Raw genomic sequence first — 26709 nt, 5'->3', positions numbered from 1 at the left:
GACAGCATTGGCAGGAATGTTGCAATGTGGGCAAAGTGCGTTGCCATTCTGTAGTGCACACTTACCTGCTCCTGCAACCAGGTGTACATGAATGAATGCACTTGGCTGTCAGACCTTCCTACCTGCTGGGAGTAAATGAGTGATTGTAACCATGTGGATGTTCTACATGCTGGGAATATGTACGACCTGAGCTGTGTAGGTGGTCTACCTGCAGGGCATACATGTATGCCCATAGCTGTGGAAGGGTTAACTGTCAGAATACAGTAATCTCCAAAAGACAATTTTTACTAGGAGTTTGTGCTACCAGTATTTACGCTTGATGGTTATGAAAGTATTAGTGAAGTGCAAGTTTTTTATGTCCGCTTCCTTGAACAATGCCCTAGATGAAATTTGTGATCTGACCCTGCTATCATTCTAATAATCCTTTTATGTAGGAACAGTCCTCAAGGAAGCAAAAAATTCACGCCAAACTTTTGTGTATATTTACGTGAATAAACGTACTTTTAAAATTTTTGTAAGCCACGAGCTGTGGAAGTTGAGTGTTGCGTATAACATATTATGTAGTAAATATAACATAGTATGGCTATATAAGATGATCTACTTACCAAGTGGTGGCAAGAGAAAACAGATGTAAAAGATATGGCAATGCAAAACGTTTTTCCAGAAGTAGTGCAGGAAAGGAAGAGAGATGAATGAAAAGGACTGGAAAGGTTTGGGAAATGTGGAGAATAGTGGGGTAGTTGCCCAAAACCTGAAGTCAGCTGTCTACCAAGTATAATGCAGTTTGCTTTCTGCTCTTACAGACTCCTTCACAATGTTTTGTCAGTGATTTCTGTCATGCTTATTACTGTATCTTCCACCTTTAAGATCTCTGGGTTTCAAATCTCATCCTGACCAGTAAGTCTCCCATTACTTGGAGTTCTGGGCAAATTTTCCATCTCTCTCCCCCCATTTCCTAAACCTTGCCAGTCCATTTCCTTCATTCCTATTCCTTCACATTCAGCTCTTCTGCCAGGAGGAGGAGCCACTGGCTCTAAAATGTTGCACATTTCTATATCTTGTATGTGTGTTTCCTCCTGCCACCACATGGTGAGTAGGTTTTTTTTATATGTCTGTAGTATTATATTTTCAAACATTATTTTTTGTAGTAAATGGGCATTTGTGAGTAACATTTACTCTAGTGTGTATTATAACTTTCAACCAAAATTTGTATTTGCCACATTTTCATAATTTTTTTGGTAGTTTTGAGTTTTTATACAAGTTTTTAGTTCCCATAAATTTTTTAAAAAAAATTTCCAGATTTTTTCAGAGAATCAGTAACTTTTCTCTCAGGTTTTTTTTTTTTTTTTTTTTTTTTTTTGTAATAAAAATCTCTTTGTTGGGTGTTACTAACTGGTAATGTAGTCATATATCATGTGTAATTACTGGTAGCACATATTCCCATAAAAAATTGTATTTTGGAAATTACTGTACTTCGACACTTAACTTCTGTAGAACAGATACAGAGAGAGAACTTAAAATAAAATTAATGACTATGGGAACCAAAGACTTGTATTCTGCATCTATAATCAGATTTTATTTAAATAATCAAACAATGGAAAATCCAGGATGGAATGTAACAATATACGAAAAGCATAGAGGCTACTCACTGTATCGTAGCGGAGATGCTGAGTCACAGAAAGGCCCAACAAAAAAGGCTTTTGACTTGCAGTTTGGCTCTAGCTGCCAAAGACTGTGGTCATTGTGTGTGATGTGATGTGATGTGATGTGATGTGATGTGATGACAAAGGTGTTGCTGGTCAAAAGCAGACTTTCTGACATTCTTTGTGTTGTGGACTTTTGTGTGTCAGCATCTCCACTATGTGGTGAGTAGCAACTATCCTTTTTTATTTATTGTTGATGGATTTTATTTTTTTTTTTTGCTGAAACATTTGATGCTTGCTTATTCACTCTTATTATATTTTGATTTCCACTAAGCCCTACAATCTATGTGACGAGACTTGTCTCGAGCAAGAAAATAATGCCTTACAGAATTATTCCAATAAAATTACCATCCGACAGTAATAATTAGTTTGACATATAACAGGCAAGATTAAAAGTAACACTAGTTTCAACCCTCATGCTTATTGCTAGCCAGTGGAAAAATGTATTTTAGCTTTGTCAAATTACTCTGCCCAATAAAATACAAATTTTAGCAAACTCTTTACACAGTCTGCAGTGGACACTGACCGGTGATGTAGCTCTATTTGTGGTTGTAATATACTTCTGTCAGTGTAAAATTGCTATTTAAAGATAATTTGACAAAACTTTCCCTGTGTGCTGGCAGTTTTTTTTACAATAGTGTGACTTTCTAAAACATGGAATCTCTGCATTTGTGTTAAATTTCATGTCGAGACACGTAGAAGAAATTTTGTTAAGTTGAGAAGAGGAGGCTATGTAACTATAGAACAGAGTATTGTTCCTAAATCCTCACTTGGCATTTACTGAGGCAGCTTATATGAAGGCACTTCTTCCCCATCCTTCATTTGCAGGTTTGCTTTACCTTTTCACATTACTTGCATTTATTTTCCTATGTGCAAAGGTGTCATTCATTAATTTACTGTAGATCTGGATTTCATGTCATTTTGGTGTTTTCCTCATTTGTACGACTGCCTGCGTGGTCTGATTTTCCAGTTTCAGCAACTAATTAGTAAGTTTTCCTCCTCCATCTCAATGTCATCAGTATTTCATCACTAGCAAAAGGAAATAAGTAGACTAAAGATAACCGTTAATAGGTATGGATAAGAGAAGAACGAAACCTCGTACTTGTAGGCTTGGGAATTTGTCTTGCTAAAGAATCTAGAGAATAACAACTAAGTTCCTAAGAATTTTGTAAAACTTGAACTTTACTGCCCTTGCTCGTTACTAGTACACAAATTGACATACCATTAATATAAGAAATATTCCCGAGGTGTGAAGTTCTCATTTTAAGCCACAACTAACTCCACTACTGCCAGTCTTGAATGTCCTCATGGAGCATTCAAAATGAACACAATACAGGTGTGTGTATTGATACATGCTTTTAGACAGCTGTATGTTTTGTTAATTTGCTGCAACATTTGCTCTAAGATTATATGAAAACAACAGTTTATTTACAAAATGATGTGGTGTAGAACCAAATGCATTATGGATGGTATTCAGAAACACACATATTTTATTGTTTCCCAAAGTATAAAGTTGTATTTTTTTCCTTCCATTGAATTAGCCTATGATTTACCTTTATAATAGATTGCTTAGTTTGGAAAAATGAAAATAAGTTTTGCTGGACAGTCATTAAGATTCAGATCTTGATGAAAACAACATAATTTTTTCTTCTTCAGAGATACAGTTTAATTTGTTGATTTCTCTAATTTTTAACATTACATCTAGCACTTACTGAGCTGTATGCAAAACATGTGTAGTAATTCCAATCTTAAGGTATGGAGGTGAGTCGGTGCTTGTTTGGGGGTGTTGATTTGGAACCCTGCATTACATTGACATAATAATGGGCAACATGGTGTATTGATACACTCATACACATTTGCATTTACTGTACAATCCCGCTTTTACATTCCTGGAATTAACATTTTCCCACCATTTACGACATTTTTATCATTCCTGTCAAATTTCCTACGTCCACAGTGTTAATTTGCACCTAATTTTGCATTAACATATTTATAATTTTCCCACAATTCACCCATGGCAAAAAAATGTTTGTGGAGAAAAAAATGATGCTGGCATGATGTTGGCCATCCAGTAGTGTTTTCAGATTTTACGTGGTTGAGTTTTTTGATGCCAGGGCATTCTACTCAGTGGATTTGAACCGGTAAACATGTAAAAGTTGCATCATTTTGTGCCATATCTCCCAACACTGCCAAGCTCTACTTGGCACGGTGGCTGATGGGAGTAACTAGGTTCATTCGAATAAAGGTATCATGACCAATCACAACCATTTCCAAACTGTTTCTACTGAGGAAAAGCCGTTCCGTATTTGTTGTGATCATCGTGACACCTTTGTCAAGGCAGATTTAGTGTGTTTCGTCATTTGGCCACTTGTAGCACTACTTGACACCATCGTTCACTTTGCGTTGCTCAGATACTTCTAGTTTACACACAGTGCCATTTGTTTTTTTTCATGCTGTGCAAAACGTGTTTCAAGACTTTATTATTGTTGTCAAGTGCAGTATATACATATGTATTTTTTTTTGTAATGTTACACAAACAAACAATGTGAGTGATAGTTTGAATGTGTGTGGTTTTACACATAACTGAGGAGGCACAGTACCTGATCAACTCAGAGACAACTCCTGTGCAAGAGATGCAGAATAACACATACTGACACACAAAATACTTACTTATATATTTGCACTTGAAACGCACCATGCTAAGCATGAAAAAATATGTAACTAGTGAAGTATTTCATTATTTAAATACTGAATGACAGCACAGGCTTTCAAAAACATTGGTTATGACGTGAAATTGAGTCAAACGTTCCTACTTCCCAGATAGTTATCAGTTCCACTTACATCAGCGGTTTTTGTTATTTAATAAACCTTTATTAGATAATAAACAAGTCCCTGACAAGTTTTTTGATGCCTGTTATGTTCATATACCATACATGAGAGTTAGTTGAAACAGGACATAATGAGTAGAGCAATATTAGACAAAACTTGGAACATGTATTGGAAAGTTAGATTGGACTCTCCGGGAGGAGGAGGAGTGTTCGTACTGATAAGCATAAGCATTGGGTCTAGCGAGATCCAAAATGAATCCAAATGTGAAGTTGGCAAGAGTAACCATGTTTGGTGGGATTAAATTAATTATCGAATGTTTCCACTAACCTCACTATTGTGAAATACACCCAGGAGAGGGATACTTCACCTTGGAGCTGATTTGATTGGGCACTGTGATCCCTGAGTGGTAAGCCACTGAGCTCTTCCTTGTCAAAATTTGTTTTAACACAAAGCTAACAGTACATATACTGATACTAGAGCAGTACCAGAAGATTTATACATAAGTAAAGCATTTCCATCCTAAAAGAGAACGCAGAATAAACACTATTAATACCATACAACAGCTAGAATAAAGCTCTTGTATTAGAAAATATAGTTTCAATTAAATTTTGTTCTTACATTGAATTCACCTCAAGCAAATTCAGAGCAATTACTCTTTCCTTAAAGATTTAAGTTAATTAATTCCAGAGAGCAGTCTCAATTATATCTTTAAACAGACACTCAAAACTTTTCATTTTCCCAAACAGCCATGGCTGACCAGCAGTAAACGGAACAAGATAAAGTAAAGTAGTCATTAGTAGCCAAGATAGCCACAGTCAACTCAGATTCTGTTGAGAAAATCTCATTAGTTTCAAAACACAAAAATCTTACTCACCTTTATGAGAGCAACAGTCGGAACTGTAAGTAACAGAAATTTCTTTAGAAAAAGGCCGGGACACAGAAACAGACCGGTAATTTCAACAGAATACAAGGCGAAATTTTTCTGAGAGAATGGCTGTGGCCAACTGGTGGTATCAGCTTATAAATATGCAAATTTTTCAATAAGCAAGGATGGCTGTGACTGAAGTAAAAAGATTACAGTAAGATTAAATATTTAAAAGGGAAGTATAAGATAGCATTAAGCAAGCCACTGTTAGTGTCGACTAGCTAAGTAAATTAAACTTCTTGGGTAAAACGGCTCTGACCAGCCATTGCCAAAAACACAATAATTTGAGCGACATAAGACTGAAGCTTTAAGCAACAGTGATCGCAATGGTAGGAACAAACTATCGGTTAGACAAATCAGGAAATGTCGGGTACAATTTACTTTCTGAATGATTAGGCTTGATGAAACATTTACTATTACAGTTAAATACAAATCTTTTACAATCATAAATAAGAGTGGCTGGTAATAAATCAAGGGAGTTCAAAACCAGTTAAAGTCACTTTTCTTCAAGAACACAGCCTTGAACAACCAAGGGAAAACAAAGAGCAACACAGTTAAATGTAAGGCTTGAATTATATTTAAGCAAGTGACAACAGTCTTAATAATATAGAACAACCTCCAGAAAAGACAGATGAGCTTTTCATACAGTTACCCAGCAGTACTCGTACATGGCACGCCAAACTGTCTGTCAGCTTGTGCACAGTAAATAGCGCCATTATAATGTAACTTTGGCAACTGCCAGTGCCCCTGCACACTGTAAAGGTAATTTCAGGAAATAGCCAAATCGTGCACAATACTATGACAGAGAAATGCAATTATCTCAGCATAAGTTACATCACCCTATTGCCACAAGATGAAATTAACAAATGACACTGCACACAACTGAACTCGACATAGAAGCTCCCAGTCAGATCGGTGTCTTTCAAAATTTCAACAGTTAATTCAAATATGAGAATACAGAGCACACACTCACCTTCATGCGTGCTCCCACAGCCCAAAGTGGAACTTCAAGTCTTAAGCACAAATCAAGGATCTTGTTTATGGAGTTCGGGAATGCTCATCCTAGTTCCACAGTCAAGGTGTAATCAAAGCCAAATGCAATATGAGAGGACATCTTGATTTAATAGTACCTTTCGAGAATGTTGCGGATACAGAGACTACTACTCCCTCACTACAAAAGTGCTGGAAAACTGAGAGAAAAAAAGTTAATATCAACTCGAGCATCTACAAGAAGGGCCATATGGGATGTGTACAATGAGTTTTCAGTCAGATCCTAATGAAAGATCTATCATAAAGTCTTAGGAAGTACTGGTCATATGTAAAGTAATGTACAGATCCAAACTTTCCATTCCATCTCTCATGGATCCATCTGATGTTGAAACTAAAGCCAACAGAGAAATAGCAGGAATTTTAAATTCTGATTTAAAAATGTATTTGCGCAAGAGGATACCACTTTTCATCCACTGCACTGACTCGTAAATGAGATATCGATATTAGCACCCTGGGTGTTGAAAGCAAATTAAGACTACTTAAAGCAAATAAGTCCTCTAGCCCTGATGGAATTCCAGTTAGATTTTACATTGAAAATGATACAGAATTAACTCATTTCGTAACTCATATCTATTGAGAATATCCTGCACAACTTTTTGTCCCATGTGACGGGAACAGAGTAGAGGTCACCACTCTTCAAAAAATGGTAAAAGGTCAGATGTACGGAATTACACACCAATATCCAACTGCTGGCAAGAGAATATTTTAATCAAACAGGGTGTTGGAGGAAAATAAGCTTCTCTCAGAATATCAGCACAAATTCAACCAAAACCACTCTGGTGAAAACCAGCATGCATTATTTGTACACATCATCTTGTAAACAATAGATGCAGGTTGACAAGTAGATTCCATCTATGTAGATTTCTAAAACGCATGAGACATTGTACCACATTGTCAGCTACTAACCAAGATATAGTTGTATTATAGAATACCTTAGCCAGTATTTAATTCGTTCAGGAAATATTTGGCTAAAACAGCCTAGTGTGTTAGTAGGTAGAAAATATTTTACAGATAAGAAAGTGACATCAGATGTGCCCTGAGGAAGCATAATATACCTCTAATGTTTTCAGTACATATAAACGATTTATCAGACAGAATCAGTAGCACTTTGATTCTTCGCTGATGATATATTTGCGTACTGGAAAATATTGTCATTCGATTATTGTAAAAAAACTGCTGAAAGACTACAACAAATTTTCCACTTTGTGGCATGAATGGGAGCCCTCTTCATGTGGGTAAATGCAAAATAATGCCTGTAACAAAGGGAGAGAATCTGGTAGTATCTGATTGAGGGATTAGTGGTGAATGTCTTGAGCAGATCTCATCACATCTAAGTATGAGGGATATTCCATATTGATTTAATTTTTTTCCCCTCATTCATGTTGCACCATGTGACTTCTCATTACAGGTGCAAGTATGTAGCACTTTGGTCTAACTGTAGATGGCAGTAATAGTCACTAAAAGCGTGATCTCTGTCCAATAATGCCCAATTTCCCAACTGGTATCATCACAAGAGCAGACAAAATGGAGTGTGGTCATCAAGAACAATGCAGGATGACATGGTTTCTGTGGAAGGAACAGTGTGAACACTGCAAATATTCAGAATGTTGGTGGCAGAGTGTGGAGGGTGTGCACTGTCACGAAAAATGCTCTTGCAAGACAAAAGTGCTCATCCCCCATAAGAGTCGGAAAACCATGGTTGTCATCACTGAAATTGTGTTGCATGTACTGCCACGCCCACCGTATTCTCCTGACTTGTCCCTTCTGATTATCACCTATTGGGGGCTACAAAAAAACCTCTGTGCAGACCATTTCACAGACTTCCAGGAACTATGAGCAGCTGACCTGTGGTGAGAGTAACAGGCTCCAGAGAAGTGGTACAAGGAAGGCCTGCAGAAGATAAAGGCCAAATTGGAATACAGTGGGTGAGGCAGTACCTGGAGCCCCATTTCAGCAATAGCACTTGTGGTTTCTCTGACTCGTACGGGTATGAGCTTTGTCGTGTTGCAAGAGGTCTTTTTGTCATGATGTGCATGCTTCGCACACCACCATTGATCACCAGTGAATAACCACAGTGTTTACTCTGTTCTAGCACAGAAACCACTCTATCCTGTGCTATCCTGGATGATCACACACTATGTTGTCCTCTCATGTAATGAGACCAGTTGGAAAATTGGGCTGTAATATGCAGGGATTACAATTCTAGTGATTTTCCTACCACCTACAGTTCAACCAAAAGTGTTGCATCCTTGAAGCTGTAATGATTAGCCAAATGGCACACTACGAATGATGGGAAAAGTGTTGTTGTTGTTGTTGTTGTTGTTGTGGTCCTCAGTCCTGAGACTGGTTTGATGCAGCTCTCCATGCTACTCTATCCTGTGCAAGCTTCTTCATCTCCCAGTACCTACTGCAGCCTACATCCTTCCGAATCTGCTTAGTGTATTCATCTCTTGGTCTCCCTCTACGATTTTTACCCTCCACACTGCCCTCCAATACTAAATTGGTGATCCCTTGATGCCTCAGAACGTGTCCTACCAACCGATCCCTTCTTCTGGTCAAGTTGTGAAAAGACAAAGTGTAAATCAGTATAGAGCGCCCCTCGTATTTAGGAGTAAGTGAAATGAAGTGGGATGATAATGTAAAATCAGTGTTGGGAACATGACTTAAATGATTCTTGGGAAAATTCAATGCATCTATAAAGGAAATTACATACTGTACACTAGTATGACCAGGTCCAGGTCTAGTGTCTGGAGTCCTTATCGAATAGGCATTGACATGAAGCAGGACAAGGGATAGCAAAGACATGGGCTCGAATGTGGTGAGGGCTGGTTAGCCAAATCTATCTATCTTTCACGCATATTACACAGTTTATTTCCTAGAGTCATTTTTTATTTTGTTTGCAAAGAAAATTTGCCATGATGCTAAATTTTGCATTAAAGCAAACCTTCGTAATGTTTCCAGCTTAAGTAATTGAATTAAGAAAAATCTGGTGCCCTTAATGGAAATGGACTGTGTTGAATTTTATACATTCAAACTTTAATCTTACATAAAACTTAAGTGACCAGATAAATTTTAAAAATTTCTTTCACTTGAATGTTGAAAACAAAAAAAAATAAAAAAAATAAAAAATTACAGACTTCTGATACAATCAGAAAGACTGTAAAAGACATCCACAACATGGCATAAGAACTGGCTTCCATACAAGAGATCTGAATGGCCTCCTGCTGCATGCACCTTAAAAACTTGTCCAGCCTTTAATGGGAGCCAGCTTAATACAGACAACAAATCATGCAAACAACCAAAGTTACCAAAATACCAATCACAGCTCACTACAGATGCTGCACAATTGTGGGAGCCCAACAGATAATCACAATTTTACCTGTGTTCTGTACAAATTGATATAAGAAAGGATTATCTGATGCTGAACACATGTTCGGAAACTGCCTGCTTGGAGTACAGTAACATTATACTCAAAACAGAGGAAACTAGTTACTTGGCTAGCCATCAGGTGTATACAATACTTTACTGAGATAGAGATTTGCATCAGAAATTTAATAATTAGAGCATGGGCAGGAGCATTACAAGAACACACAGATCGGAACACAGTTACAAGGTTTCCTCGGGAACAGTTGCTCACCAGATTTAATTAATGATGTCACAAGTCCAATGTGTAATTGTTCAAAGCCCTTTCTTGGCAGCGACCGTGCGTGAACAGTAGCATAGCATGCACCACACTTAGGAGTGATTTGGTCCGAAAAGTTCCATCCAGTCCCACAGCTAATTGTTCACCCGCACATGAAGGAGTGATGCTGCAAGTCATCTGCTGCCTCAGTCATGTCAGTGTACTCAAAAACAGGCTCTGTGTGCTAAAGGCAGTTGAGGATGTCTGCATGTAGGTGCAGCTGGAGTTAAATGCTCACTTGCTACTGTGACCCAAGTGCTCTCTTGTGAGCCGGGGAAAACATACATGCAGCGACGATAGCAAGTACCTTTGAATGCCGCCACAATCGAAGAGCCACTCAATGGCTCAGGCCTGGCAAGAGGCAACGAACAATTTCAGAGATGACCTAGGATTTGTGCCATGTATTGTACAGTAGCTGGTAGACTATATATGTAGGGAAAGATCTTAAAAGAAAAAAGAAAACTTTATCTGTTCATATAAATGTTGCATGTCTGCAATGGATGACTGCTTGAAGTTTTATTGAATCCTATACGATGTTTCATTTTTAATTATTTTTTATGGTCTGCATGCAAAATGCTAAAGCATCTTTAATCAGTGGCACAAGTTCTTGTTAACAGTGACTTTTTCCTAAATAAGTCCAAAGCTGAAATATCAAGATGTCTGAACTCATTTTATGCTCTTTGCGTGGAAGATAACAGCAGAGGTAGGTAAGGAAAGAAGTAATTCCATGAGAGTATTGCAAAGAAAACTGTTTAATATGTACCACAGTTATGACCACACAATCGAAAGCTTTTAACCATAATGTACATACAAAAAGATTTCACTCCCAGAAAATTATCATACAGCGGTTGTAACCTGTGAAGAAAAAGAGCTACTAGCCGATGCCCAACTGCCTAGAAATATTTCACGATTCTTCAAATAGCAAAATGTGCCCCTTGTATTTCAGCTTTCAAAACTAGTATGTTAGGAACAAATGTGATATTACAGTTTTCTGTGATGCATGCGAAATAAGCTCATGATTTCATCTTTGTTCCCATTAGTATTCACTCATAATACTGTTTAACACAGTTCTTTCCTACTCACATCAAACAAACAATACAGCTCAGATAAAATGACTTAACGTTCATCTTGTGATGTTTGGCATTGTGGGCATATCAAATAAGTGTTATATTCACTGTGAATAGAGGCTCACACCTGTTTATGACTCAGTCTACTGGCCTACTCCACAAGAGTATGAGTCTGTTTCCTTCAGGTGGAGTGCAGTGGAATCATTATATTCCTGAGAGCCTCGCAAGGCATGCTTTACAAGAAGTGCAATGAAAAATGCTTGAATGCCTCCAGACAAGTGCCATCACTTCCCATTCCTACATGCATTAAAAGAAAAGTAATAAATAGAAAAACTGTAAAATTTGGTGGATAGTGTGTATGTGAAATGAAAAGTAAATAAGTTTAAGACAAAAGAAAGGAATCTAAATGAAGAAATGATATACTCATAGAAAACGACGCAGTCTGAACAATATGAGGAATATTCAAGATGGTAAGAGGAGTGGAAAGGAGGAGGAGGAGGAGGAGGAGGAGATTCAATAGAACAGGATCAACTGAAGTGAGTTTTGGTGTGTATCCTCCAGTGCTATGTGCTACAGTATTAGCCAGTACGCAAATCTGTCCCGTAGTGGACACCAGGTAAAACATTTAGGGCAAGCTAGTTTTGTTATAAGAATAAATGCCTACTTTGCGGACGTACGACATACAAGATAATACACTACTTGAAATTTTGTATGGGTCCCCACATACATTGTGCAGGCATCTGTTTAAGCAGAGCATTTGGGAATGTTAACCACAACCTTCTAGTATATTTAAAAATTTATTCACTGATGCTTTTTTTCGCTTCTTTTTTTTCCAACAGTCCACTGAAGTTGAAGAGTAATATAAATATTAAAAAGTACATTCTTAGTAAGGGGAAAAAAATGTGCTGGGTGTTCCTCTAGTGAAATGGACTTTGGCCCAAGAAAACATGAAATATGAGGGTCACTCCAAAAGAAATGCACACAATTTTTGTAAAAATAGTTTTCAGTCTGCATGTGTGAAAGTTTTACAGTGTGTAGACACATCCTTCTCGCTTGGTATCAAACTTAGTTCAACATGTTCCCGTGAGTGGCGCCGTCACAGCATGTCTTAAAGATGGCTGCTACACTTGACGTTCGTCAGATGCAACGTGCTGTCATAGAATTACAGTGCTGTGAAAATGAGACAGTGGGAAACATCCATGAGAGGTTGAAAAAGGTGTATGGAGATACTGCTGTCCATCACAGTACAGTAAGTCAGTGGGCATGACAATATTGAGGATTGTCCTCGCAGCGCAGGCCTCGTACTGTACACTCTCCTGACAATGTGCAGAGTGTTAATGAATTGGTGACTGCTGACAGACACATCACAGTGAACAAATTGTCACGCTATGTTGGGATAGGGGAAGGAAGTGTTTGCAGAATACTGAAAGTGTTGGCGTTAAAAAAAGTTTTGTGCCAGGTGGGTTCCCAGGATGTTGACGTGGCTCACAGAGAAACAAGAAAAACGGTATGCAGCAAACTTTTGGAACAGTACGAGAATGGTGGAGATGAATTTCTTGGAAGAATTTAACAGGTGATGAAACATGGCTCCATAATTTTTCACCAGAGACGAAGAGGCAATCAGTGGAGTGGCATCATGCAAATTCACCCAAGAGAAAAAAAATTCCAAACCACACCTTCTACTGGAAAAGTTATGGCTACGGTGTTTTTCAATTCCGAAGGACTCTTGCTTGTGGACATCATGCCAATTGGAACCACCATAAATTCTGATGCATTATGTGACGACACTGAAGAAACTTCAAGCTCGACTGAGTCATGTTCGACCACATTGGCAAAAGCAGGATGTTTTGCTGTTGCACAACAATGCACTGCCACATGTCAGTCAAAAAACCACGGCAGCGATCACAAAACTCGGATGGACAACACTGAAACACCCACCTTACAGTCCTGACCTGGCTCTATGTGACTATCATGTCTTTGGGAAACTGAAAGACTCCCTTCGTGGAACAAGGTTTGAAGGTGATAATTCCCTTGTGCACGCTGCCAAACAGTGGCTCCAACAGGTTGGTCCAGAATTTTACCATGCGAGTAGGAGGTACACGGCTCATGTTGTCTGTAGTTCAGCCATGCGTAGATAGTCAATACCATGGTTCTATTGCGACCACATTCGTACTTTGTGCCAGGAAGAACTCTCAACAAGGGAAGTGTCCAGGCGTCTTGGAGTGAACCAAAGCAATGTTGTTCAGACATGGAGAAGATACAGGGAGACAGGAACTGTCGATGACATGCCGCCTGAGGGCTACTACTGCAGTGGATGACTGCTACCTACGGATTATGGCTCGGAGGAACCCTGACAGCAACGCCACCATGTTGAATAATGCTTTTCATGCAGCCACAAGATGTTGTGTTATGACTCAAACTGTGTGCAATAGGCTGCATGATGCGCAACTTCTCCCGATGTCCATAGAGAGGTCCATATTTGCAACCACGACCCCCTGCAGTGCAGTACAGATGGGCCCAATAACATGCTGAATGGACCGCTCAGGATTGGCATCACATTGTCTTCACCGATGAGTGTTGCATATGCCTTCTACCACAAGTCGTCGGAGACGTGTTTGGAGGCAATCCGGTCAGGCTGAATGCCGTAGACACACTGTCCAGCAATTGCAGCAAGGTGGAGGTTCCCTGCTGTTTTGGGGTGGCATTATGTGGGGCCTATGTACACCGCTGTTGGTCATGGAAGGTGTCGTAACAGCTGTACGATACATGAATGAATGAATGCTATCCTCCGAACGATAGTGCAACCATATCAGCAGCATATTGGTGAGGTATTAGTCTTCATGGATGACAATTCGTGGCCCCATCGTGCACATCTTGTGAATGACTTCCTTCAGGCTAATGACATCGCTCAACTAGAGTGGCCAGCTTGTTCTCCAGACATGAACCCTAACGAACATGCCTGGGGTGGATTGAAAAGGGCTGTTTATGGACGACGTGACCCACCAACCACTCTGAGGGATCTACACCAATATATCTAAAAACAAAGATGATGGTGTGTGTGTGTGTGTGTGTGTGTGTGTGTGTGTGTGTGTGTGTGTGTGTGTGTCTGTCTATATATAACTTCTTCCCCCCCCCCCCCCCCCCCCCCTCTAGTGATGTGCCACAGTGCAAATTTTGTTGTGAATATAATCTGTGGAATATGTAACTAATTCTTTTGAGACTATAAATGATTTTTGTCTGTTATTGATATTCATACTGGTAAGCCCAAATCAAACTCTCAACAGTAGTTCCTTCCTTACTGAAACATGACTACAGCTTTTGTTTTATGTCTACATGCAGCAAAGTTTGTCTGTAATGCTTTGGACGGATGATGAATGCACTGTTTTTAAGTTCAAATAGCAAAAATATTTTTATGCGTATATTTACAGTTTAATGAGTTTCCAGTTTTTTACTTTACGTGTAGTGTGAAACCTTGCTCCCTGCCCGAATTTCATGATTTTATATCAACATGGAGTACCCTATAGATTTTGATGAGTGAGTTTGCAACTATCAAAATATGTGACACAGTGACCCAAATATTTTGATTGCATTGACTTAGAACCTTAAATTTTTTACACTGCCTAGTGACCGTAGACTTTAGTATGTACATAAATTTGAGCTTGATATGATAAATCACTCCAGAGAAAAAGTTGTTGTGAAAGAGACAGACAGATAAAAAATGACAAAGTATTTTTTGTGTAACATAATTATAAATTACCACTTTTCTGATTTTTTTTCCCCTTTACTTGTACTGTGAAACCTTTATCTTGCCAAATTTCATGATTCTACATCAGGGAAAGTACCTTAAAGGTTTTAATGAGCGAGTTCTTTAGCATCAAAATATGACTTCTGGTGATATCTTTTGATTACATTGATCTAGAAGCTTACAATTTTGACACTGCCAAGGGACCATAGACCGTAGTATGTGACATTAAATTTGAACTTGATGCACCAACCTGTTCCAGATAAAAAGGGTCTTAATAGACAGATAGATAAAAAAAAGACAAAAAATAGGTTTTCGTGTTATATAATCACAAATTAACAGTTTTCATATATATATATATATATATATATATATATATATATATATATATATATATATATATATATATATTTTTTTTTTTCCTTTACTTGTGTGAAAATTTGCTGCCTGCCAAATTTCATGGTTCTAGGTCAGTTGGAAGTGCTCCTTATAGGGTTTGATGTGCGAGTTTTTTTTAGTTTGAAAATATGTGAAATAAATGGTCACATCTTTTGATTGCATTGACTTCGAAGCTTAAAATGTTTACACCACCAAGGGACCATAGACCTCAATATGTAACTTAAATTTAAACTTGATACTTCCATCTGTTGCTGAGAAAAAGGGTTTTTGACAGATGGACAGACAGGTTGTTTAAAAAGCAACCAATATTTTTGTGTTTTATGTAATTACAAATTAAGAATTTTTGGATTTTTTCCTTTGGTTATAGTGCGAAAAGTTGCTTCTTGCCAAATTTCATCATTGGAGGTCAATGGGAAATATCCCACATATTTTGATGAGTGAGTTTTCAAGTATGAAAATATGTGACATAAATGGCAGTACTATCTTTTGACTGTCCATTGTTTTAGAAGCTTACAATTTTTACGCTGCCAAGAGACCATAAACTTTAGTATGTGACATAAATTTGAACTTGGCACATGAACGATCTACTGAAGAAAAGTGTTCTTATCGGGCAAATGCCAAGGGACCACAAGACAACTGGGGAGCAAAGGGATCCTATAAGGCTTCCCTAAAAATGGAAACAATGAGTATACGTATATTATGACCACACAAAATATCCTCGTACTGAGTACAACAGGAAGCATTTTGAAATTAATACATAGCGTTACATTTTCCTTGTTTGGTGGAAGTTGTTAGTTGCTGAAAGTACCAAGAAAGTCAATCCCATGGATTAATATGGAACAGTTCAAAAATTTCTTCCTTACATATCCCATATGTACCTGATGAACTGGCATTCTTCATTGTGCAGTAATTTATCATTGCACAATTTCTAGCTCACTGTAATGACAAGTATCTGATATATCAGATTTCATTTCCTGGGTTCTTGCATGTTGATATTTAGTCACATATTTATGTTGCTCTTTGTTGCAGCTATCAAAGCTTGTATAATGTAATTTTCATAATTTAGTTGTATTACTGTGATATCAACTGAGCTGCCATGAGCTTTGTGTGTCTTTTGATTTTATTTATTCATTTATTTTCCAGAGTATTGTAAATTCACATTTTTGCTTTCACTTTATCAACCTTCTGTTGTTTACAGCAATTGCCATTCACAGATTTTACAGTCTGTAGATAATTATGCACTGCTGAATCTCGACATAGCTTGGTGCTATTTATGCTTGCAAAATGTCACTCAAATTCCTGATGCTGAAGAAAGACTGAAAAAATGTGAACAAAGCTTCCATAAAAGTTACGGTCCAAATCTTGAACGCTTAATGTTGTTGAAGGGAACAACAGGTAAGCAGTTTTTCTATACCTTTTTATTCTCCCTCTCATCCCACTCCCACACTTCCTTTTTTTATTTTGAAAACCTGAATGTCTCTAAAATTTACATTCAGACTTTCAAAACGTATATTTAACATCCAAACTGTAGTTACAAATGCTACAACAAAGCTGGTTATTTGCATGTTCATAATAAAGAAATGTTTAAAATCAAAAGGAATAATAATAGTATGAAAAGTTACATTCTGACACGAAGCTTTTTCGCAGAACATGTGTTCTGCTCCATGCATGAATGAAGATAGTCATACTGCCTGAAACATAACAGCTGCTTTAAAGTAACAGTATTTTCATGCTGTGTTATGTAGCAAGTTTGCTATTTTAATTGCTCATGCTTAGGAATAGAAATATCTGGCTATTAGTGGATGCGAGAAACATTAATTTTATTTTTGAATCTATAATTTTGCAGGAACTGAAGCTGTTCTCTTCATGCGTTTACATTTGCTTCAGGCAATTGTTTTGTATCATAAAAATAAACGAACAGCAGCAGCTGCCCTTCTGAAGAGAGTTGAAAATGAGGTCTCAAATTTAAAAATCGATGATGCCAGTCTTGGCACCCTACTTGAATTGGGTATGAAATCATGGTTTTTACATAAATTTCTATCAAAGAATTTAGTAAGGAAGTGTGCCTTATGTTTAATTTGCTGAATGTTCCCTGGATGTGTGTTGGAAATTGTAATGATGGTTTAGAGCCTATACCCTAGAAAATAACTATCTTACAGTTATGTTCTGTTTTGTTGGGAGCCCAGCACTGATAATCTAAGAATAAATGGCGGAATGAGGCTGAATTCTCTTTCCGCACTACTACCTGTCTTGGTAACTGCTAATCACCATAGCCATGATGGTGTACATTTGTTTATTCACATGTATTCGTGGGGAGGGGGGGAGGCCTGTTTGTACATTTTCACTGGTGAAAGGTAGCTCACTCAATCTATAGTGCAATTTCTGAGCTGTTACATGTATTTTTATGCTCCATCAGTCAGTCAACTACAGGTGAGTGGTTACTTACTTCAATAAGGCTGTCTCCCATGGAAAAGTATCTTTCCCTTCCAGCGCTCCGCAACATGTCCAACTTTCCTTCCAGAGGAAGGAATTAGCAGTTCCAAAAGCTAGAAATGGTTTTGTTCCCTATTTGTAATTTATCTATTTTTCAATGATCAGCATAGTGAACGCCTTATCATAGTTGAGGTAGTCAGCACCCAGCCGCACTGTACTACAGGTTTATGTGCTTTAAAAGTATGTAGATGGTGAAGAGATTGAAAGAATGTATGATGAGGTAAAAGAAATCATTCGAGTTGTTAATGGAGGTGAAAATTTAATTCTGTTGGGAATGAGGAATTCAGTGAGCTAGAGAGAGGGGGGGGGGGGGGGGGCTAAAATAATGGCAGAACATGGGTTCCAAATAGATTGTATAATGCTATGACAGATTTCAAAACACAATTGCAGAATATTTCCAGTGCTCAGTGTAGACTCTAACCGTAATTTGTTGGTTTTGAACTACAGATCAATAGCTGATGAAATTGCAGAAAGGCGAGAAATTGAGGAAGTGAGACCTGAATAAACTGGAAGAACCAGTGGCTGTTGAGAAGAGTTTCAAAGGGGACATCAGGCAACAATGTACTTCAACAGGGCAAAGGAACACAATAGAAGACACAACTTTGAGTGATGCTATGCTGAAGGCAGCAGAACGGGGGGAGTTAAAATTTATGGATAACATAAAAGCTATTGAATTTAACTGATGAATGGATAAAATGTGAAAACACAGTATGTGAAACAGGTGAAAAGATAACAAAGACATCTAAAAAAAGATTGATGCACAGGAAGTGCAAAATGTCAAAGCAGCCGTGGCTAAAAGAGAAGAGTGAAAAGAGCTAAACTGTAGAAGCTTACATCATTGTAGGAAATATGGATATGAACTGTAGGAAAATTAAAGAAACATTCACAGGAAAGGAAAGTGGCTCTATGAATTTCAAGAACACAGATGGCAAACCAGTACTAAGCAAAGAAGGGAAAGCTGAAAAATGAAGAAATATGCTGGAGAACCCTATAACGGATACAAATTTGAAGAGAATATTATGAAAAGAGGAGAGAAACTGAATGAATATAGGATTGGAGATACAATTGCTGAGAGTAGAATTTGACAGAATACTGAAAGACTTTACTCCCAAATTATTGAGATCCTTGGCAGAACATATCATAACAAAACTATTCCATCTGATATGCTCGATATGAGACAGGCTAATTACCCTCAGACTTCAGGAGGAATGTAATAATCACAATATCAAAGGAGATACTTGCTGACGAATGTGAATATTATCAAACCACCAGTTTATGAAGCCATGGTTGTAAAATACTGAGGCAAATTATTTGTGAAAAGAATGGTAGAAAGTGACCTTGGGGAAGACCAGGCAGTACTGACCCTACGACTTACCTTGCAAGCTAGACAGAAACGAGATAAATCCATGTTTATAGCATTTGTAGATTTGGATAAAAGTTTATGATTATGTTGACTGTACCAGATATAAAATATAGGCAGCTTAGGTTATCTACAGAAACCAAACTGCAGGTAGGAGTTAAAGGATATGAAAGGATAGCAGTGGTTGACAAAGGAGTGAAACTGGGTTCTAGTGTATCCATTTTGTTGTTTAATCTGCACACTGAGCAAGGTGTGAAGCAAACCAAGGAGAAATTTGGAGAGAGGATTAAAATTCAGGGAGAAGAAATAGGAAAGCTATGAGTTTTGCCGACAACATTGATATACAGTCAGAGACAACAAAGGACTTCGAAGATCAGCTGAATGGAATGGATAATGCCTTGAAGAGAGATCTTTACTAATACTGGCAAAAGTAAAACAAGGGGAGTGGAATGTAGTTGAATTCTATGAAGTGGCACTGAATGAATTAGATTAGGAAATGAAACACTAAAAGTAGGAGATGAGTTTTGTTATTTGGGAAACAAAATATTTCATAATGGCCAAATTAAGATAATATAAAAGGTAGACTGGCAATAGCAAGAAAAGCATTTCTGCAAAAGAGAAATTTGTAAACTAGAAATATTCCTTCTGTCCATAGTCCTCACAAGTCTAATTCTGCAAAATCATGTCAACCATGCCCCAACCTCTTTACACTACTTTCTCTCCATCCATAAAATTCTTCTGCTCTGCTGTTCCAAATTCCTGTACCCCATCTCCCAGATACAAACGCTTCTCCTCCAGGAACTAGAGCAGCATGCACCATGCCACAATACCACACTCTCTTCTTGGACTTCCACTAACCACAACCACCACCACCACCAAAGTGCCATGAAGCCTCTCACACATCCCCTCATAACTGCCAAAACCTGCCTTGCAGAACTACTGCAATTACAACAACCCACCACTGTACAGAACCCAGAGCCTAAACAGACCTGCAACACAGTAATTAACCTGTCCTCCAAAATGCTGAGTTCCACAGAAATATCAGTCCTTTACAAAGGACTTACCTTGTGCCGCACCCCTAATCAAGTATGATGGGTGTATTAAAGACCTCCTCTCCTTCTCCCGATCCCTACAGTGGAAACACTTTTTCACTTCTTACTTTGCCAGTCAGCCCAACAATCCACCTATCTCGATGTCGACATCCACCTACAGATGGCTACATCAGTACCTGCATCCACATCAAACCTACTAACCACCAACAATACCTCCACTTTGAAAGCTGCCACCCATTTCACACCAAGAAGTCTCTTCATAGGGCCTAGCTACCCATTGTCATCACATCTGCAGTGATGAGCAGTCCTCCTTCAAATATGCCAAGGGTCTCAGTGAGGCCTTCTAAGACCAAAATTACCCTGCCAACCTTGTCCAGAAACAAATCTCCCTTTCCTTTCCCACCATTCACCTCCTATCTCCCAAGTGCCCATCATCTGGCCACAAAGCAACACTCTTCTCATGACTCAGTACCAATTAGGATACATTCTCCGTCAGGGTTTCATCTACTCTCGTCCTGCTCTGAAATGAGAAATATCCTCCCCACCCCTCTCAGAATGGTATTCCATCATTCACCCAACTTGAGCAATATTCTTGTCTGCCTCTACTCTATGCCTCACGTCGTCCTGCTACCACTTACTCCTGTCCTGTTACCACCTACTCCTACCCCTCACTGGCATCTCCTACCCCATCAAAGGCAGGGCCAGTTGTGAAAGCAAGCATGTCACCTTCATACTCAGCTGCAACCACTTTACTGGATTATGTGTGGGCGTGACAACTAACAAACTGCCTGTGTAAATGAATGGCCACCACTAAACTGTGGCCAAGAGACAGCTGGACCACCCAGCTTCTGAACATGCCAAACAGCAAGATGTGCTTCACTTTAATGATTACGTGAGAGCCAGTGCCATCTGGATTCTGTGCACAAACACCAGATTTTCTGAATTGCATGGGTGGTAATTCTCCCTACAATATATCCTTCATTTCCTGCTTCCCCCCTCACCTCAACCTTCACTAATCCCTGTCCTCCACATGTCTATCCCCTTCCCTGCTTGCACTTCAGCACAAACATTCCTTCTAGCCTGCCAGTGCACCTTCAAGTCCTTTCTTCTACTGTACTTCTCTTCCTTTCCCACCTCCCCTCACTCCCACTGAACAGCCACCCAATGCTGAACCTAGCAGCACTGGCATGCTCCCAATACCTCATTGCATGCTCCCACAGGCAGTATTGCCATCTTCCCCACCAATGCTGTCACTCCCCCTCCTTGCTGCATGCCTGCTCCTTATCCCAATCCCCCACCCCAGCAGATTGCACTGACATTAGACACAGTCAGAGTTGGGTCTTTGTGCCCAGGAACGGTAGCCATGTGTGTGAGTTGTGTGTGTGTGTGTGTGTGTGTGTGTGTGTGTGTGTGTGTGTGGTTTCCCCCCACCCACCCACCCCCCCACCCCCTCCTACTTATGAATTATGAGGAAGGACTTTGTCCTAAAGCTTAAGCATTTTTAGTTTCCATTTTCATTGTGCCTGTCTGTGACTCAGTTCTGCCTCTATGTGGTGAGCAGTAGTCTATCCTTCCATATTGTTATAATTATTGCTGTGTATGTTATTCCCGCCAACATATTTGAATAGGGGAAAGTGTTCTATTGCTACTAAACCATCATAAATTGTACTACTACAAATTTTATTCAAAAGAAGCCATAATTTATAGGTTACTCACTAGTAAATTATAATTACTATATCTCCTAATGGAATCTGACACACAAATAGGTATTAAATGTCCTGTTATATATCCTATAATGACTATTTTACTGATCAAAATGTTACTGGAGAAAGACATAATTTATGTTATGCACTATTTACAAATTATTGTAATTATTAAAACTCCAAGAGTAATGTAAGCACAAAATGAGTAGATTATTCTGCTGTAGATACTATTATTACAATCTTAGCAAGACCTAGCTTGATCTTTCATGGTCAACTAGGGATTTTTTCTTTCAGACTCCTCGTTCTCCTTATTTTCTGCTTCAAAGTCTGGGGTCTACATCACTGTCATCTGTACACACAACCATTATCTTCTTCAGGAAAACCTGCCTCTCCACTAAATTCACCATTGTCTTGTCTTTATCGGCTTCTTCAAGCAAATCACACATTGTGTGTAGTTGCAGATATTAGTAGTAACCTCAGACTTTCTGAAGATGACTCAGTTATTTATGATTAAGTACTATCTTAAAGAAGCTGCATAAATATTCAGTCAGCTTTTGATGAAATTTCAGTATGTTGCAGAGATTGGCAACTTGCTGTAAATGTTGTGAAATGGAAAATTTTGCAATTCACAAAACAAAAAAGCATGGTATCCCTATGACTATAATATCAACAAATCATTGGCGAAATCTGTCAACTCATACAAATACCTGGTTGTAACACTTTGTGGGGATATGAAATGGAATGATCACACAGTTTCAGTCTTGGGTAAAGTAGTTGGCAGACTTTGGTTTATTGGTAGAATATTGGAGAAGTGCAATAAGCATATGAAAGAGATTGCTTTCTAATCACTTTTGTGACCGATGCTAGAATATTGCTCAAGTGTGTGGAACTTACTTCAAATAGGAGTAACAGGAGGTGCTGAATACAAACACAGAAGGGCGGCACAAATGGTCACACGTTTGCTTGTTCCATAGAGAGTGTCACAGAGATACTGAAGGAACTGAACTGGCAGACTCTTGAAGATAGTCAAGCACTATTCCGAGAAAGTCTATTAACAAAGTTTCAAGAACTGGCTTTAAGTATTTACTTTGGGAATATACTACAACCCCCTACATGTCACTCACATACGGGTCATGAGGATAAGGTTGGAATAATTACTACATGCACAGAGGCATTCAGACAAGCATTCTTCCCACACTCCATATGTGAATGGAACAGGAAGAAACGCTAATAACTGGTACAGTGGCACAAACCCTCAGCCATGCACTTCATGGTGGTTTGCAGAGTATAGATGTAGATACATTAGTGTCAAAATCAAACTCAGCACCAACCATATTGTGCTGATTTGGGTAGCAAAAGACACGATTAGTACTGAAGAGTGCCAGTGTGATGCAAACTAACTCTCGTCTAATGGTGACTGTTTGATATTTCACCTAAGATGCCATGCTAAGATAATTTCAAAGAGAGAAAACAAATATGCCAACTATTAGAGAAAAAGCACCGTTACTAAACAGTCGTAATACTTACAACAAGAGCACCAGTGTCAGAAAATTGCTGGAATTAGGCAATAAGTAATACAGCCATTGTTAACAATGTTTGCTATTAAGGTACTCATGTGCACATGTCACGCATGATTCCGGATTGGCGGGAGCAGCAAAGAGATACCAGTCGCAATCGAAAATTTTATGAAGATGTAGTAATCTAGGTTTAAATAAGTTTCATTTTTCCAGCTACAACTTTTACATATTTTATTCTTATTAATTAAACCAGTTTATGACATATTGAATAAATTGATAGATTATTATGCTTTTCTTATTGGTACTGTCATACTTCTTCTTCTTCTTCTTCTTCTTCTTCTTGTTGCTGCTTACATGATCACACTAAGCTGTGGGCGTTTCCAGATGGCTATACAGTCTCCATTTTTACATTGGCCATATCACTTCAGCCATTTAATCTTGTATAAGATTGTAGTATTGCTTTTGTTTTACTGAGACACAGGGTACTGTGTCACTCCCCTTTCATATTAATACTTTGTATATAGGACATACTTACAAAATACTTTCCCCAGCTGGGAATACATTGTTTTGTGCTTTTGTAAGTGGGAGATACAGGCATTGGTTTATTACATCAGCTTAAAAAGCTGATGTGAAACTTGAATGGAAAGAAATTGTCACTGGTTGCACTCACAGACTTTTGAGAAAGACATGAGAGAGAAAAATCATGACAAAATATTCTTCTGCATTAGAACTGTATGTAGTTATGTGGAGTGATGATATCAGTTTCTGGGTGTATGTTATTCATGTCACTTTTCTTAATGACATTTCATATTTATTTATTTATTTATTTTTTGTGACAGGTTATACAAACTATGAGGCTCGCCTTGGGTTGCGAGCCACGTGTGGTAATGTTGCTGCTGCAGTGGAGTTTCTTAGTAATCGTAGAACTCAGAAGGAAGAGGTAAAAAAGAAAGAAGCTGCCGAGAGACAGTTAAACAGGTCAGTTATGTGTTGTTCATTTCACGTCAATTTTCATCGAGTGTGAAGAATTTGTATTTGCCTTTTCCCCAGCTTTAATATGTTATCAGATATTTTTGTCGCCTTCTTGTAGGTAAAGTATGATATGGTTTTGCAGAATTAAATTTCAATTCTGCAGTAATGTACACTGAAATGAACCTCCCTGGGAGCTGAACACAGTTTGAATCTGTGGGGAAGCTTCATTTTAGTGTACACTAATCTTCAGATTTTATTGTGGTGACACCTAGGCTATAATGGTGACACCTAGGCTGTGACTGTGTTTCTCCATTCTCTCAGGAATGCTGTTGTGGCAAGGACTGGAGTTTTGAAAACTGGGAGAGAGATATTGGGTGATATACTTTTTACTTTACTTTACATGTGGCAAGGTCCTTATCAACCATACACCTGCTCTATGAGCCTCTTCCACTTCTGCCTGTCCAATGCGCTGTTTGTCCAGTTGCTGTTGTTGTTCATCCTAGTTGTGTCCTCCCGAATGTTATCCTGCCATCTGATTCTGGGTCTCCCTCTTCCTCTCGTTCCATCTATTGTTCTGCTGAATGCCATTCTAAGTAGTCTATTCTCTGTCATTCTTGCTATATGTCCTGCCCAATTCAGCCTTCTTCTCTTGAGCACTTCGACAATGTTACAGCCCTCTTAATTCTTCATTTCTTCTTATTCTCCATTCCACCTTATTTTCGTTGTATACAGGTCCAAAAATTTTCCTTAGTACTTTTCTTTAGAATATTAACAGTTTTTCTTCATCTTTCTTTCTAAATAATAATGTTTCACATCCTTATAATATCACAGGTGTAATGGTCGATTGATATAAGCAGATTTTGAACTTACTGCTAAGTGATCTTTTTCTTAGAATTTTGATGACACTAAAAAGTGTCTTGTTTGCTGTTGATAAACGGGCATCTATTTCTATATCTGTTCTGTTGTTATTACTAAAAAGACTTCCTAGGTACTTGAAGTGGTCAACAGTCTTGAAATTGAATCCATCTACAGTCAGAGGTACATCTTTTCTGGTTTTCTTACACATGGGCAGGTATTCTGTCCTTTCTTCATTAACATGTAATCCTGTTTTCTCAGCAATTTTGTAGTAATTTTGCATCATTGTGATTAACTCTCTTTTGGAACTACTTATTAGTGCTACATCATCTGCATAGGCAAGTCTTGTAATGTTCACATCCTGTAGCTGGATCCCTTGTGGACTGGGTTTGGAAAATTCTCTATCGATCTTCTCTAGGACAAGGTTAAATAAGATAGGTGAAATGGCACCCCCTTGTCTCAGTCCAGTGTACACCTTAAAATCTTCAGTTTCTCCTATCGGTGTCCTTAAGCAGCATAAAGTTTCGTCTATACACATTTTAACTAATCTGATTAATTTTGATGGTATTTTAAATTCCTTCATTATATTTCGGAGTGTCTGTCGGTGTATGCTATCATAGGTGACATAAGATTTTTTAACTGAATCATGCAGCGTATTCAGATGGGTCACTTGTAGAGAAGTGGCCATGAAAGGCAAATGTTTGAACTTAAATCTCAGTCTGCACACAACCATGAAATTTGAGGACATGTTTGTTAATTTAATGCTTGATTATGATACTAGATATGTAATCACTACTCTCACCATAAATATTAAAATAACTGATAACTCCAAGCCTGTGCAGTATTTTATATTCAGTTTAAAGTTTTTGTATGTAACTGAGGTCAGTTTACAATTATTGAACTATTTGAAATAAAATTGTCATAACTTCTGAACAGTTTCTGTTGGGATGTTCAGACTGCATGGTTGGCTGCGGGATGTGGTGGGAATTGTGTATGGTTTGGATTAGCAACAAAGCCCACTTTCATTTCGATGGGTTCATCAATAAGCAAAATTGGTGCATTTGAGGTGACTGAGAATCTGCATTTCATGATCGAGAAGTCTCTTCACCCTCAGTGGGCAACTGTGTGGTGTGCAGTTCCAGTCACAGAATAACTAGTGCGATATTTGTTGACGGCATGGTGACTACCAAATGGTATGTGAAGGTTTTGAAAGATGATTTCATTCACATCATCCAGAGTGACCCTAATTTTGACAAAGTTATGGTTCGTGCAAAGTGGATCTCGATTGTATTGAAGCAGGAGAGTGTTTGATGTCCTGGTGGAGCACTTTGGGGACCGCATTCTGGCTCGGGTACCCAGA

General features: G+C 38.4%; 1 protein-coding gene across 1 annotated transcript in view; it reads left to right on the top strand.

Annotated features, from left to right (window-relative positions):
- Positions 1–26709, top strand: part of LOC124616586 (NEDD8 ultimate buster 1-like) — a 118435-nt gene that overhangs the window by 71057 nt on the left and 20669 nt on the right. Inside the window, exons 6-8 of the mRNA XM_047144910.1 lie at positions 16596–16792; positions 17244–17405; positions 24362–24500. Coding sequence (XP_047000866.1) covers positions 16596–16792; positions 17244–17405; positions 24362–24500 — 498 coding nt within the window. The remainder of the gene's footprint in view (positions 1–16595; positions 16793–17243; positions 17406–24361; positions 24501–26709) is intronic.

This window comes from Schistocerca americana, chromosome 1, assembly GCF_021461395.2.
Source record: "Schistocerca americana isolate TAMUIC-IGC-003095 chromosome 1, iqSchAmer2.1, whole genome shotgun sequence".
NCBI lineage: Eukaryota > Metazoa > Arthropoda > Insecta > Orthoptera > Acrididae > Schistocerca > Schistocerca americana.
This window is presented reverse-complemented; position numbering and strand designations above follow the sequence as displayed.